General features: G+C 41.5%; 1 protein-coding gene across 1 annotated transcript in view; it reads left to right on the top strand.

The window, feature by feature from the left end:
* The window catches only part of LOC150085644 (uncharacterized), a 156,305-nt gene that overhangs the window by 13,741 nt on the left and 125,770 nt on the right, over positions 1-16,794 (top strand). The window contains exon 2 of the mRNA XM_090374632.1: positions 7,918-8,602. Within this exon, the coding sequence (XP_090230758.1) occupies positions 7,918-8,602 (685 nt within the window). The remainder of the gene's footprint in view (positions 1-7,917; positions 8,603-16,794) is intronic.

The following is a 16,794-nucleotide window of genomic DNA, read 5'->3' as shown; positions in this document are numbered from 1 at the left end:
GTGCGGTTTTTTTTTTTTTTTTTTTCGGGGAGGGGGTATTTGCTCTTCTCCTCTCCTCTCCTCCCCATATTTTCACTGTCGTGGGGCATGGGCCTGCCCCACTGAAAATGGGGGATCACCTTCCTATCCGACCCCCTCTTCTTCTTCCTATTTCATCCCCCCCGTCTACACCCTCTCTCCCATTACTTTCTCTTGTACAGCGACTGCCCCACATGTCCAAATTTAAATCACATTAAATTTTGCACGACCTTTTAGGCTCTCTAGAAAACCCCACGCAGCGCTTTCTAAATGCAATTTTACTTAAATGAACAGCGATAACTCCAATCTTTATTTTAGGTCCTAGTTTCCGAAATTCCAGGAAAGTAAGTGGCAGGACCTGCCAAAGTATAATTAGTCTCTTGGTATAATTAGTATAATTAGTCACCCGCCCGGCGTCCCCGTCGCTAGGTATGGTAACGCCGGGTCTCACTGGGGGCTCGGCGGCCAACAGGCCGGATGAACAATAGGCACAACAAACTACATACCACATGACCCATACATTATTTTTAAACCTCTGGCATAGACAGGGTACTGTCACTTGATACACAGAACATACGCGGACATGGGAGAAATCCCCGGAGCCGTCAGATCCTCAACATACCTATACCTATACCTGGCAAAGAAGGTGGAATGAAACCACCAAAGGAGCAATAACCCATAAATTTCTTCCACTAGTGACAAAAATGCACCCGAAAGCCCCACCGTGGTTTTTCCCGGGCCTTAACACTACGTATCTACTAACGGGTCATGGTCCGTTTAAGGAAAAACTAAACATGCTAGGCATAACAGAAGATAGAAATTGTACTTGCGGAGAACCCGAATCATGGACTCATATCATGCATGCATGAATGTGAAAATTATGACGACATAAGAGCGAGCCTCATTACAAACATCCAGTACAATCCAATTAACCAAGAATCCCGACTCCTGAATGCACAAGAAGAGTTTGTAGTTTTTACGAACTTTGTAACTCAACTGTTTACAAGAAGGAAAACAATTATTGCAATACAATTTGTCCAACAGGAAGGCAACAACACTCAATAGAAAAGCCTAAACTTAGAAGGAATGGATGAACCAGAACAACGGAGAAACTCAAACAAACCAGAATCAAAGAAGAAAATTCAACAGTACAAAAAAATGCACCATTAGTGCCTAAAAGACTTATCAAAGTTGCTCACAGGAAGAGGAGAAAACAACTATCTTGAGTTGGTTTCTTCAACCGTTTCTGTTGAAGAAACCAACTAGCAAAAGTCCTCCGGAGTGAATAATCCGCAGGGTCCAATGATTGGACGCGTTGCAGATGGTATGAACTCATTTGGTTTGTTGACAGTATCCTCCATACAGTGGATTGGGAAATACCCAATCGTTGGCCTATCGCTCGAGTACTCGTACTCGGATTGTCTTCTGCAAGACGTAGGACATTCTCCTCATTGTCCTCGTCGTTCGCTCTCGATTCATAGTACCTCTGAAACAACCAGTCTCACGTAACCTTCTGTGCACACGTGCGAAAATCATATGATGAGGAGCACGCCTGTGCGAGAAACGTTCCTGGTACAAGCGCAGAGCGGCGCGCCCGTTACAGTCCGCAGCTCCATACGCGAGGTGCATGTCGACCAGTTCAACGTTTGAATACTCGTCCATCCTACTGCCTCGGGAACCGGTTCGCAAATGCTGACTTCCAGCGGGATCGCTGTTCACGCGACCTCCCGTTCAGCGTCCTCTACCGCATGACGAAGGTATTTCGGACTGTGCAATGCTATGTGATTCCGATTCGTCTTTGTACCCCCTACACCTCCTGCAAGTTTGTCGCACTGGTAGTGAATCACCCTGTATATATATATAACGCTTTGTTTCTACAGTGGCATGTATATATATATATATACATGCCACCTTATATATATATATATAAGGGTGTTGCCACCTTATATATATATATAAGGTGGCAACACCCGCCACCCTTCTCTTCTTTCTGGTGGGGCATGGTCTCGTCCCACTACAAGCTGGAGCTGCCTTCCCTATCGGCTCCTAACTCTGACTATATCCCCCCAGTCTTCAGTCTCCCTCCCCCCACTCTAACTAAATCATCAAAATAAATTTCGCCCAAAACTCTCGGCTTCTCATTCTAGCGCTTTCACCACGCGAGTTAACCTATACCAATTGATGCGTATGCATATGCATGTATGCACATGTGCACCCCCCTCCCTTTTTTATTTTAGGTCCTAGAGACTGAAAACTCAGGAAATTAGGTGGCAGGGCCTGCCAGAGTAAATAACTATAATACTGTTGTACCTGGTCTTCTTCCACGGGCCAAGTGTGTGCAACATTGGGCCCCAATTGGGATCCAACGGCTAAATGACCAGATGAACAATGGTAAATGACACTGCACATGTACAATATCCATACACTTTTAATTCTCTGGCCTCAACAGTGTTCTGTTTCACATAACAATGTATACTACACGGAGATGGGGGGAACCCCTAGTGCCGTTTGACACGAATACACTTTATACTTTACTTTATCACACGTTTACAGAGAAGCGACGTTGAAAATTTGTTTCTACAGTGGCATGTGGATGTTTGTCTGACCACCTATGAGAGTTACGGGTGTTGTTGATATATACTGTCACGGGTGAAAGTAGATTCATCGATGAACAGTATTAATGAAATTAATCGGCGATTAGCATTTAACCACCGACAAATTCCAATCGCTGGGCGTTGTCTCTTGGTTGAAGGTGTTGCACCCGTTGTATGTGAAATGGATACAATCCGTGCTGACGTAATGTCTGCTATACTCTTGTCTGTGGAACACCTATATGCATAGCAATTCTTCGTGTGCTAATAGTAGAACTACGTTCTACCGACTGAAGAACGTGTTCTGTTTCATCCACATTTTCAACCGTCGACGAGATAACTAATTGGCTCATTCATGGGCTCCATCACTCAGCAAGGCATGTTATCTGTGGAGACTTTAACTTTTCCCCTCAACTTGTTCATCTTCAGTCCAGATTGCTAAATAACCTTCACCCATTAGGAATCCATCTGATTAATAATCTCCCGACCAGAGGTGATCACCATCTTGATCTTGTGCTATCATCGAGCAATTGTGAACTTGATTCTACAACAGAAATAGCTTTTCAATCTGATCACATGCCAATTTTAATTAACTTATATTTTCCGACTCCAAATTACAACGTCTCGACTCAGGTCCACACCAAGATAATAACGAGCCCAAAATTACTCAACATTACTAAATGTCTAGAAGCAGCCACTGCAATTCCTTGGAATGCACTTGAGCAATGTGATAATCAACTTGCCTTAGACCTTTTAACTCGCTGGCTCATCACAATTTCTAATTATGCAGCCTCAAAGAAAATAAGGATCTCTGAACGTACGAGAGGATGGTGGACTCCTGAGCTCAGTAACAGTTTTAAGCTTAAACAGGAATTGTACAAACAGTGGAAAATGACAGGACTAGCTCCGGACCGAATTGCGTACTCCAAAGGACGAGCAAGCTTCAACCGCCTCAAGTCTCAAGCCATAAAACATCACATTGAAACCACACTTCATAAGGGCTGTCCATCATACCGACAGAAATACTGTGAACTCCCTCCACAGTTTGATCCTGAAAGGTGGATGGACTTTATTGCACGAGTTCAGCAAAACCAACTTGAGCCCAGTGATATTCCCATGTCTGATGATGATGTGCCCAGAGATGCACTTGAAACCATTCAATTAACAAGACAAGACCTTTTATCTGCGATTAATAAGTTGCCTGCAACTGGTACAGCGGGAATCGACAAAGTACCACAATTTATCATTAAATGTTTAAGCCCATTTCTAAGTGATCCCCTCCTCATAATTTTCAACAGCATATTAAAAGGAGAATTTTTCCCTCCAATATGGAATTTATATTCTGTTAGGCCACTCCCAAAAGTTTCCCAGCCAACTGAAGCCAGGCACTTTAGACCCATCTCTCGTTCCTCGTGTCTATTGAAATTACTTGAAAAAACAGTACTGAAAACACTTACCACGCACATTCTCCCGCACAGGCCCCAGCAAATTCATTATTCGTTGCAAAACAGATCAACAGTTAGTAACCTGATTATGACTACTAATGCAATCCTTGGATCATTTGAGGAGAAAGAAGAAATGGCAATCACCTATCTTGATTTACAAGATGCGTTCGATAGTGTTCATATCCCAGCCTTGCTCAAACTCCTTCGAAATTATTATCACATCACAGGCCCAGTATTGAAGTTTCTGACATCCTTTCTTCAGAATAGAATCATCCAAATGTACATAGGAAAACAAAGGTATACTAGACAAATACAAGCAGGCGTTCCACAAGGAGGAGTCCTGTCCGGAATTCTTTTCACTGCTATCATCTACCCACTAATACACAATAGAACAGATATGATATCATATGCAGATGATTTAAAGATCTTCACAAAAATAAATTTGACCGATGAAGCCAAAAACGCCACAGTAACCATCAACAAAACCTTATCAGAAGTACAGCAGTACCTCAAGAATTTTGACCTGCAAGTGAACCCTGAGAAATCTGCCATCATGGTATTCTCTCTTAAACCCATACCAACCATAATTCAGCCTGCGATTGACGGAGTCCCGATCCCCTGCGTTGAAAAGCAAAGAGATCTGGGTGTAATCTTCGACAGAAAATTACGATTCCATCACCATATAGAAGAACTCTGTGCTAAATTCAACAAGAAACGGTGGGTTGCCAAGCAGCACTTGCTACACATTCACAACAGAAACCTGATAAAAATGTATATCAGGATGATGATTTTTGGAAGTGTACTGTATGGAGTAGAGTTGTGGGGCTCAGCTGCAAACACCATAATTAAACCATTAAAAGCCGCTGAATACTGGCTCCTGAAGTGGGCAACCTGGAAGTGTCATCTCCCACCACAGCAGCGCGCAACACCGATGGCCAACGCGCTGAATTTAACCAGGTTTTCAGCATTAATGCACGAAGAAGACTCATCTTCACCGTAAAAATGATTGCCGGGAGAGTCTCAGCACCCAACGTTTGGGACACCGTGTGCTGGCGGATTCCCCAACCAGGTCTCCGCTCCACTCCCAAGCTTCTTGCTCTTCCTTCAAGACTACATTTGAAAGATCGGTTCCTCCCTTATCAGAAGCTCCACCTGGTTCAATCCCTGGATGCTGACTTATTTAAAATCATAGATGATAAAAAGTATAGACGGATCATCCTAGATCTGCACGTGGTCTCCAGAACTACCAACTGATCTCAGATCGTTCTGGCGGGGCAAGAGACTCTCAGAAAACTGGACTTGAGGAAAAGCTTTTGTTATTTTTGTTATTTTGTATTAGTTTTCCTTTCAAGTCAATGTTATCTGCTATGAGTACTTTTTTTTTTTTTTTTATTATATAATTTGCTTAATCTTTACAATTCCTTTATTATCTCTGCTGTTTGTTAACCCCTGGCATGGTGCCGTGAAGGGTATTGTATGGTCGTGGTACCTGCGTGTACCGGTGAACTGTACAATAAAGATCTTATATATATATTTTGTGATTTGCACGTTCAGGAGAAATATTAACGCTGGGAACTGTACCAGTCTCAAGCAGTTTAGTGTAAATACTAGTAAACGCTCTTGAATCCGGTATTCTGCGACTAGGAAACCGTCGACGGTATTCTCTACAAGCAGCAGTAGCACTTCTACCACAAAAACCATAGACAAACACCATATCGGCATATTCAGTACTGTATATGTGAAGATGCGGCATTTTTAACAATACTTCTAGCACCAAACAGCATCAGGTTATAACTGCTTCTTGGTCACGTCTGATCCAGGGAGCTGTGCGGGCAAGTTTCAAACAGCTGTACCTCCTTATCCATTGAGAAATGGACACGTTTATGTGTACTTTTTTACTCAGAATAATCGATATTGTAATCTCCCAAAGCCTGCGCCGATAGCACAGTAATATCGTCACTGTCCGGGCCTTTTCCACCCAGTGTAATATCTACACTGGGTGGAAAAGGCCCGGGTTCGAATCCCGTCGACGACGCGAAGCACTTTTTTGGCTTTTTTTTACTCCGTGGCTGAGTTAGTCGGCCTCAGCCATAGATAGCAAGGTTCCCCCTCCCCAGAAATTGAGGTTTTTTTCGTCAGGCAAATCGACCAGAGAACACACGCAATTTACAGACATAATACATATACGAGTATGTGTAAGAAATTACGGATGGTCCTAATATAATAATTGAATTTGTAACCTCTTCAAATATTTACTGTTCCTCCTGAATTACCCTGGGTACTAGCCTTTCGTTGGAAACCGTATTAAAAGCTTTACTGAATTCAGTCAAGGAAAATATTAAAGTTGTTCTTTGTATCTAATTGTTTTGTGACTTCATCATAAAAATTAACTAGATCGGTCAGCCAAGGCTTCCCCCTTCACAAACCTGTGCTATGATCCCTTATGGATACTGCTCCTATCGATATAGTCCTGGTTTGTGTCCTTCACTGCAGATCCCGTGATCTTTCCTATAAATGAAGTCATTGGTCTATAGTTCACCATCACGTCTTTTGCATCTCCTCTGTGGACATGGTAGTGCTTCTTCAGTCCAAATTAGACACCGTGGATCTCCACGGTGTCTAATTATCATCTCATTACCATACCCAAATGGATAATGCTCTCATATGCAGCCTTTTTCAGTATAACAGGATATATACTGACCACTGCTGGAGCCTTACTTCCGCTTTCAGCAATTCCCCCATATACTCCTCTCCAAGACTGATATATCACTTAATTCGGAGAAATATGGCTCCTTCTCACTGAGACGAAGGATCAGTGAGAAGGAGTCACACTGTGGTTATTAGTGGTCTTTCAACTGTAAACATTGTTGAAATATAACCACTATAACCATTCAACTGGTGTTCCACATCTGATGAGCTCTATGACTTTTCCACTTCAATCAAATAAGAGGCCTATCTGATTATTCACTCTTCTCATTTTGCATTCATGTACGAAAAGAACATTTTGTCTCCATTTTAGCTCTCTTTGCTAGTGATTTCTCTTACTCAGCTTTCGCCTATCTTCTGTTGTTTTATTCCATATAAGCTTATAATGGTCACATAAATCAGCATCTTGCGATAATCTGTAACTGTGTCATATTTTTTTCTTTAACTCAATTAAACTCTTAACCTCCCTGGTCATCCACTTGGGCTACTTTCTTTTCCGAAACTTTTCCACTGGAACAAATGCATTTGTAGCTTACAGTATAAATCCGTCATATGAATCCCTCCATCGTATTTCCATAATGAAATATCGTATGGAATTATCGTATGTCGTATCCAACAGCGTATAAATTTCTCTCCAGTTAACAGAGTCTACGAAATCACTATAGTCCCCTCTCTGGAAATTGAAGCATTCCCCTTTTCGTTTTATCACAGAAATCGCTTTTGACATTATCATTTTATGACACTGTGGTCACTAGCAGTGTGCACTTGTTCCTGCAAAGTGAAATTTTGGAAGCAGTTTGGATTCTTGGGGAGAACCAAGTCGAGGATATTAGAATTTCCTTGTACTTTCTCTAACATTAACAATATGTATTCCCATGGCGTATTGTCTGTCCATAATTTCCAATCTATAACAGGTAGGTTGAAGTTACCCATAATGAGGCAATCACACTTGGCTGCCCATTCAAGTTTCAGCAACAACTGTCCAGTCTCATCAACAACATGAGCTATCCCTGTGGGATAGCCCATGTTGTTGATGAGACTGCTATTACACGACAATAAAATCAGAATAACAAATTTATAAGTTATAACAGATGAAGCTATTTTAAAACGTAGAATCAATAATGCGTATTCTCAAATAGTTTTCTTTACTTTTGTAGGTAATAGTTCTGTCAGAACCCAGAATGAAGAAACTGTTGTACAGCCGGAAGAAAGCACTCGACAAGGCTATTAAGGGCCTTGGTCAGCATGGACTTGTTGGTACATATGACAATACACTCATGAATCTTCATGAAGCATTGAAATTAGAGTTTGAGAGAGTTATCCACCGTTATAAGATAGCGGTTCAAAAACTTGACGAATTGAGTCTCACTCACAGACAGCCAATAACAAGGTCTCTCTCACACGGTCCTGCGCCAATCAAAGCAAGCCACCAGCGGCAGCTTAGTCTCCGTCAAGACGAAATACAGGAGAGGTTAATTAAGAACAAAACCTTACTGAATGCTATTGAACCCACACTTACCAATAACTCATTAGTGATTCTGCTAAGAATTCTCGAAAAGAGAATTGAGTACGACAAAGATGTCCTCTTTCAATTTACACAATTGCGGAAAGAGATAAAGAACGTGAATCAGAATTCCATTGTAGCCCCAATACTGATGCGATTCGTACATGGATGTGAACAAGTTCTGGAACTGATGAAGGAATTTGGTGAAGATGATGACGACAGTAGCACAGACATCTCCGGTTACCACAGTGATTCAGATTCAGCCACTGCCCTTAGCACCTCTCCGTTCATCACTGCGAGTCATCAAACGTCAAAATATAATATCCTGTACCGTTCGGGTAAGTCTTCTAAATATAATTATCAGCAAATCTTTACCAAATTGTAAATAAATTTGTAAATTTTGCTTGGGAATTTATTACAGGGAATATACAGCATGTCATAATAGAACTACACTATCCTCCAAAAAGACTAAATGAAAATATCTGGCTATAAAAAAAAATAAATAAAATAATAAGTATATATATTTAAGTTAGAAGTAACAAAGCGAGAGATAAAGTGCAAACAGATGGAATTGTAAAGAACACAAAGTGCCAAAACGATTAGAAAAATGATAGTAGGGAAAAAAAAAAAATTAAGGTAAAAGATAGGAAAGAAAAGAATGTGAAGAACCTAAAAGATGTTGAATTATCCGAAATTGAGGGCTGAATTAATTAGCCAATTAGCAGGAAAGAAGCTATAAGGGAGAAAAAAAAAATTAATAAAATACAAAGAAAGAGCAAGCATCAAATAGAAGATGGGAAAATAATTTGATGTTAAAAAACCTAATAATAAGGGAAAGAAAAATAAAGGTTAAAATACTACAAATATTTGATTCCTATAATGTGCATTCACAAAATAACATTTTATAGCTTGCATGAAATATTTCAAATTATTTTAACCTTTATTTTTCTTTCCCTTATTATTAGGTTTTTTAACATAAAATTATTTTCCCATCTTCTATTTGATGCTCGCTGTTTCTCTGTATTTTATTATTTTTTTTCTCCCTATAGCTTCTTTCCTGCTAATTGGCTAATTAATTCAGCTCTTAATTTCGGATAATTCAATGCATCTCTTAGGTTCTTCACATTCTTTTCCTATCTTCTACCTTAATTTTTCTATTTCCCACTATTCTTTTCCTAATAGTTTTGGCACTTTGTGTTCTTTACAATTCCATCTGTTTGCATATTTTCTCTCTCTTTATTACTTCTAACTTAAATATCTACTTTTATATTGTTTACAGTCGCTTAGTGCACTTAGGTACAATTGCCATATAACCTTTTTTAATTTTTAAAAACATAATTTACCTATAACTCCATATTTGTTACTTCTATTCAATTTACTCATACTATATATACACTGGTTGTTGTTATTTGTTTTTTTAGGAGCATTAGCAACTAAGGCCATATTGCTACGGGATATGCGGTGGTCATTCCCTGACCTTTCCACATCCTCCCTATTTGGTGGTCACGAGCTCGAACCACAGTCTAATCAAGAAGTGTGTATTACGCACTGCTGCTCCTTCCACCAGGCTACGGAGGCGCCATATACACTGGTGTTCAAAGAAAGTGCATCACCTAAGAATTTCACATTTCTAACCATTTTCGCGATGGTAGGTTACATTAATGAGTAGTATCACCAATAGAAATATAAACAAAATATATTTATTAATAGTTAGGGCAAAGCTAAGTAATATTTGACAGGTGCTCTCAAAATATTCCAAAATGAGCATTTGCAACCTTTATACAACAGTTTTGGTAAACACGACAATTATGGCTGAAATGTTATCAGAAGCCCTCAATTTGCTTCAGTTTATCATTTTAAACGGAAAACAAAATGAAAAGTTCACCAGGTGCAAACTAATATTTAGTCTGACCCTGATGACAGCAACACACCGTCGAGGAATTGACAAGATCAATTTCTGAAGATAATCAACTGATAGTTCGTGGTTCCAAACACGAATTATGGCTTCCTGAAGTTCACGAAAGGTCCTTGATTTCTTTCTGGTAACTGCAGATTCCACACGATGCCCACAATTCTCTATAGGATTCAGGTCCGGGCTGTTTTCTGGCCAGATAACAGTTGTAATAGACCATTCCTTCCAACCATTTTTTCACCTGTAACAAATGTAAATACATTACTGTGAAACTGCTAATGGAGAAATGAAGCTAAAGTAACTACAGAAGTGGCTACTTACACGTTTTGCCCGATGACAAGGAGCAGAGTCATCCTGAAAGATGCAGTTACTTGGCAGGTTCAAATGATCTCTAATGGCTGACAGCAATTTGCTGTCAACGAAATGTACCCCCATATCATTTGGCTGGTAGGGAATTTCACTGTAGACACCATACAATCTGGATGGCATTCTTCACCACGTCCACGTCTTCACCACATCTACGGCTCTGATGAGAGCCGTAGATGCCTGCATGGCTCTCCCATCAGAGCCATGCAGGTTGAATTTCTTCTCATTCGAGAAAAATAACTGAATTCCACTGTTCGGGGGTCCATTTGATATGCTCCTTACACCAAATTAATCGGGCCTTTTTCATTTTTTTGTGTGAGGAGGGACTTTTTCTTAGGACGACGGGCTACAAGTCCATTTTTCAAGAGGCGTCTTCTGACTGTTACTGCACTTGCTACCAATCCTGTACGTTCTTCCCATTCTCTTTTCAGCTCAGACGAAGAAGTTTTACGGTTTTTAATGCATAAGCACTTCTGTTTTGGTGTAGAGACTCGATTGAGTCCCTATCAGTAGAACCAGTATTCTTGAGTTTAGAAAGAAATCTACTCACTGTATTACAAGATTACAAGACAATCTATTAGCAATATGACGGGTAGAACCTCCTTCCTCACATAAAGCAACAATAGCACTCTTTCTTCGTGGCATCAACTGCACGTAACTCGCCATCCTAACACAAGCAAGGAATGACTGCAAATATTGAGAGCTGAGAGCATGCTTATCGACACTGGTGTGCAAAACTTAAGGGCCAACACTATTTCTAAATGTTACAACCACAAAATCTTTACTTAAGATACTCTTTACCGATGAGAGCAGATTCAGTCTCAGCAGCGATTCTGGACGTCAGCTAATCTGGCGAGAGGTTGGCACACGGTATTACCCCGCAAACATCACTGAAAGGGATCGATATGGCAGTCGAGGTGTTCTCGTCTGGGGTGCGTTATCTTGGATGGATGTACACAACATCAGATACTGGAAGGCGGTACTGTAAACGGTGCACGCTACTGTACCGAGGTAATCCTTCCCCATGTGCGTCTGTTCCGAGGTGCCATTGGCCCCGAGTTCGTGTTTATGGATGATAATACCCCATCGCATAGCAGCTGTTGATTTGCTTTTGAAAAGTGAGGACATTGTTCGTATGGATTGGCCTGCCCGTCCCACGATCTAAATCCTATCGAACACATAGGGGACGCTCTGGGGAGACGCCTAGTGGCACGTTCACACCGACCAGAAAATGTTCACCAGCTGAAGATGGTGCTGACAGAGGAATGGACGATGTTACCGCAAGAACTTATCAACAACATTGTTCTAGTATGGACAGGCGGTGCAAAGCCTGCATTGACATTAGGGGTGGCCATGTCTCCTGCTGAGGACCACCTCTTCCCTTTGTTCCATCTTTGGCAGTGATGCATATGTATCATAGCAGCCAGTGCTATGTTGCATTTTTGAATAAAGTCCCTCTGTACCGTTTTGTTTCTGTCGTTGTGTCGGTGTTATTTCCTTCATTTCTGTACCTCACGAGGTTCCTTTGGTATGCTTTTCCCATATCTAGGCCACTCCTATGAGAAGCTACAGGTGAAAACCTGACTGGTCCTTAAATTTTGCACACCAGTGTAGCTGAAAGTAACAGCTCATGCAATATTACGTCACCACCTCCGAGTGTCAATCTTATCTGATGCAATCTGTAAGAAATATTGCCATATACTTACGTTATTCGGATGACAATTACAATTTTCAGGGGTGATGCACTTTCTTTGAACACCAGTTTATCTATATCACGCTCATATACGCGGGACACCCTGATTCATATGTATGTTCGTTACTTATAGTTACGTAGTGGCATAGTATTTAGGGTCAAGCGCCACCAGTGGTTTCCCACATCTGTGCCGAATGTAGAACTACTGCAAAAGCCCGAAAAAAGTGTAGTCTAGTTTATGCAGTACATGTATTATGTTTTTTTCTGTTGTGTGTCTCTGGCTGCTTGGCCGCAAGGCTCCCTAGTGGGACCCTACGTTGCCCGCCACCACCACTGGGAGGTGAGCCAGACTGCCCATCATATTCTGGCTGGTCTCCGCCAGGGACGCTTGATCTTTTTGTACGGAGACCAAGTTAAAAAAAGGGGGGGGGAAGAGAGTGGGGAAGATAGTACAGGCGGTGGAGTCAAAGTAGCAAAAAGAAGATGAGGAAAGAAGGCATCCTCTAGCAGAAAGAAAAGGTGGAAAGGGAGAAGTAGGAATCACCCCTGGTCTAGGGGCCCGCCGAAGGCCAGGGAAAGTTAGACAGCATGCAAAGCAAGGGAGGTCTGCAGGGATGGTGGGACAGGGGAATTCCCCCCTTCCCACCATCCAACAAGGTGGATCACAGGGAATACGGTCCACCAAGCAGTATAGGTGAAGGTGGGGCTTGGTGGTTGGGGAATGGGAGAGAAAATCACAGAAGCAGGTGCCCCTGTCCGAGCGCCAATAGCCATGCGCCCAGTATGAAGATCCAGCACTCAATTAAGTGTCACCAGTGATCATGCATGAGGTACCAACATCCTACCCTGGCCAGGGGGTTCGCATTGTGGAGAGTAACTCCGCAAATCCTGCATGTGAAGTGCAAGTATGATCCTAATCCTACCCCTTCAGGGGCTTAGCATATCCCTACCTCACACGGGGGTTATCGTGGTGCCCTTCCAATTTTAGTATTGGGCTTCTGATTGCGAGTACAACCTGAGCAAATCGTGTAAAAGCAGCATATGTCAATTCATCAGCTACGAGGTGTTCCTGGTTCTGTGGGGATCCTTGTATTTCCGTGAGTAGTCTTAGTCGTGGGTCATCGTAGGCAGGACAGGCATATATCATGTGTTCCGTTCCCAGGTTTCCTCCTCGCTGCAGTGGCATCTCGGATCGCTTTCAATCCCAAGGGCTGTGAGCTTCTGTTGAAAAGGTCCGTGTCCGGTTAGCACAAAGGTGACTTGTATCCCGGAGGAGAACCAGGGAGGAGGCCTGGGGAAGGTAAAATTGACTGAAGGTAGAAACTTGTTGGTAATTCTTCCCTTCTTAGTGTTGTTCCATTCTTCTTGCGATAGGTATAGAAGGTAGTTGGAGATGCGTTTTTTTTTCCTGCTTGGAGTCATTGACCAGGTCAAGTTCCAGTTCCACGATTTGAGTTGGTAGTCCTTTCCTTAACCGCTGGAATAGCCCTCTACGTACTTGTAGTTACAGCTTGCCATTTCGTGATGACACTATGTCCACTCCTATGAACCATGTATATGGTTTATAGGAGTTTGCCTAGTTTTTAGTACAATATATAGGGGGGAATCCCAAACGAGAATTGTTAGGGAAGGACGTTACGTGGTTTCTATCCATTTAAAATTATAATATATCTAAATTACCACTCTTATACCACGTGAAGTTTTTTAATATATTTTATTTAGGTGTTACCTAAACTAATATATATTGAGTAACGTTTCAGGCATCTTACCGATACCCATCATTACACCTTGCTGCTGACCGAATCCTCCTGCAGGACGTTCAGACCATTTAGACCATCAGACGAAGCCGGCAGAGGAAGCTCTCCAGCTACTGGCCTTAAAGCTCACAAAATGCCTATGAAGGAGCATCGAAGGTCATAAGGATAACGGGGAAATCCAAAAACTGGTTTAATGCACAAATAAAATATGTCTTTCGTAAAAAGCAAAGACTTTACAGGAATTGGCTGAAGACAAGATATCCTAATGACATTCTGTACAAAAAGGAGAGTGCTCACTTTATAAAGCTGAAAAGACAAGCACATTACGCAGCTGTACTATCAAAGCTCAAACAAGGAAAAAGGATCGTTGGTGATAACAGAAAAAAGGGTCTCATGACTACCGAGAGGTCTTTACCGAATGGTCCAAGAAGACATTTGGACAACCTCCCACGCCCAACCAATTAGCAACCGAAGAAAACAGGAAGAGAATAACTGACCGCCTTCACCGAATCGTAGAAAAAGAAGAATCCGTTTCAAACTTACTAAGAAAGACACCTCTAACAACTAACACAATTACCAAAGAAAACCCTCATGAAAGCCATAAATGAACTTCCTAATAAAGCAACTGTTGGTCCTGATAACTTCCCTCTTTTCACGAAAATTTTTTGGCCTCTTTTCACGGGAAAAATCAGCAGCCCTTACATTATTGAGGTGTTGCATCACACTTTCAATCAAATCATTCAAAAAGGTACTCTCCCCTGTATATGGAACAGCTACATAGTCAGGCCCATTCACAAAATAAAGAAACCAAAAATTGCAAAGGACTATAAACCCATAGCCACAAGTTGCACCATCTTGAAAATTTTTGAGAAGACCCTTCTCTCAGCTCCCACCCAACACTGCTTCGGGCATCGTCCTCTGCATCTACACTCCGTCTTATCTGGAGGATCAACCGTCACAAATCTCCTTGAGACCCTTTTCCGGATGCAGAAAGCTCTCAACAATAAGGAACAGCTCGATATTATCTTCCTAAACATATCCGCAGCTTTTGATAATATATCGATAACGGGCTCTGAAACAAATTTTATCTTTCTACTACAAAATACAAGGTAATCTCCTGAATATTTTACGTAACATTCTGAAGGAAAGACGCCTCATAATCTGTAATGACGATTTTATTGCCCATCACTCCATTTCGCCGGGAGTGCTACAGGGAGGCGTTCTCTTCTCACTGTTATTTGCTGCAGCTCTGGAACCATTTTTTTTTTGCATCCCATAAAGACAACTTTATTACATATGTTGATGACCTGAAATTCTTCGTAAAATCTAAAGATCTACAAGTTAAGCAAACAAATCAACAAGCCAATAACACAATAAATGAACTGGAGCATTACCACGACTGTATTGGACTACGTTTAAACACAAGAATCTGCCCAGATGACAATTACAAAGAAAAAGAGCAGGAACAATATCTCTACGCTGGTAAGCGGATGCGAAGTTCCAAAGGTTAAATCGCACGTAGACCTTGGCCTAGAATGGTATGAGGGACTAACATTTTTCGAGCACTTTGATTACATCAAAGCTAAAACATATGCAGCGCTCTGGGCTGCCAAACAGGAGTTAATTGGCATTAGAAACCCAGATCTTGTTAAAAAGTATATCTTAAAATGTATACTTCCCATCCCACTGTATGCTTCACAGATTTGGTCCTCTGCCCCACCGAGCAACCTGAAAGCTTTCCTAAGTATTGAATACTGGCCCTTGAGATAGTTGAATAGGATCTCGAATCACCCATTTACTATCTCTAGAGCCATCCTACTTTCCAATTTGAGCATTCCTCCCTGGAAACAGACAATTAACACAGCCGCCTACGTAGCCAGGTGGGCAGGAGCAGCAGTGCGTAGCACACGCTTCTTGATTAGACCGGTGTTCGAGCCCGTGGCCACCAAATACGGAGGATGCGGAAAGGTCAGGGAATGACCACTGCATATCCCCGGAACAATATGGCCTTAGTTGATAATGCTCCTAAAAACCGAATAAACAAACAACAACAACAATTAACACAAGAAATATTTTCACATTAGCCCAACTGCTAACAGGAAGATTAGACGCTCCCAGTATTGACGGCTTGTTTCACTCTCGTCGAGAAGCCACCAGGATTGCTGAAACAAGGCATCCTCTTCAAAGCAACTTAAAAAACCTGGACAGCCTAAGTCGCTTTTTTTCAGCAAACACATTAGAACTCTTCAATCAACTAAGAATTGAACCAGAAAAGCTCTGTAACGAAAAAGCCTACAGATTGCAAGGCTTTGCTGACTCCTATCGTCTCCTGTAACTGTAGTGCACAGCCACTCGGTTCAAAAAACTGCATTTAATTTCGCTCCGTTTTAACTATATATTCTCGGTATTCTAGATGCCAACCTAAGATGTTAAAATTTTATTTATTCTATGATGTTCAAAGATGCCAAAAATTTAAATATTCTCTTATAAAATCATAATTACTCATGTATTCCAAAATTCTGTATTCAACCTTTCAGGGTGAACTTCCCATGGCCTTTGTAACCTTTTGCTCATGGGTCCGCTTCACACCCTTCTAGCCAAAGGCTGTCTCATAGGTGTCTCTGCAACAGAGAAATAAATTGATAATAATAATTTAGGTTTGAACGTCCGGCAGGAGGATTCGGTCAGCAGCAAGGTCCGATGACGAGTATCGGCAAGATACCTGAAACGTTACTCAACGTATATTAGTTTAGGTAACACCTAAATAAAATATATTTAAAAACTTCACGTGGTATAAGAGTT

This window comes from Mastigoproctus giganteus, chromosome 5, assembly GCF_048544385.1.
Source record: "Mastigoproctus giganteus isolate SK-2022 chromosome 5, ASM4854438v1, whole genome shotgun sequence".
Lineage (NCBI taxonomy): Eukaryota > Metazoa > Arthropoda > Arachnida > Uropygi > Thelyphonidae > Mastigoproctus > Mastigoproctus giganteus.
Note: the sequence above shows the minus strand (reverse complement) of the source record. Positions and strands in the feature narration are given on the sequence as shown.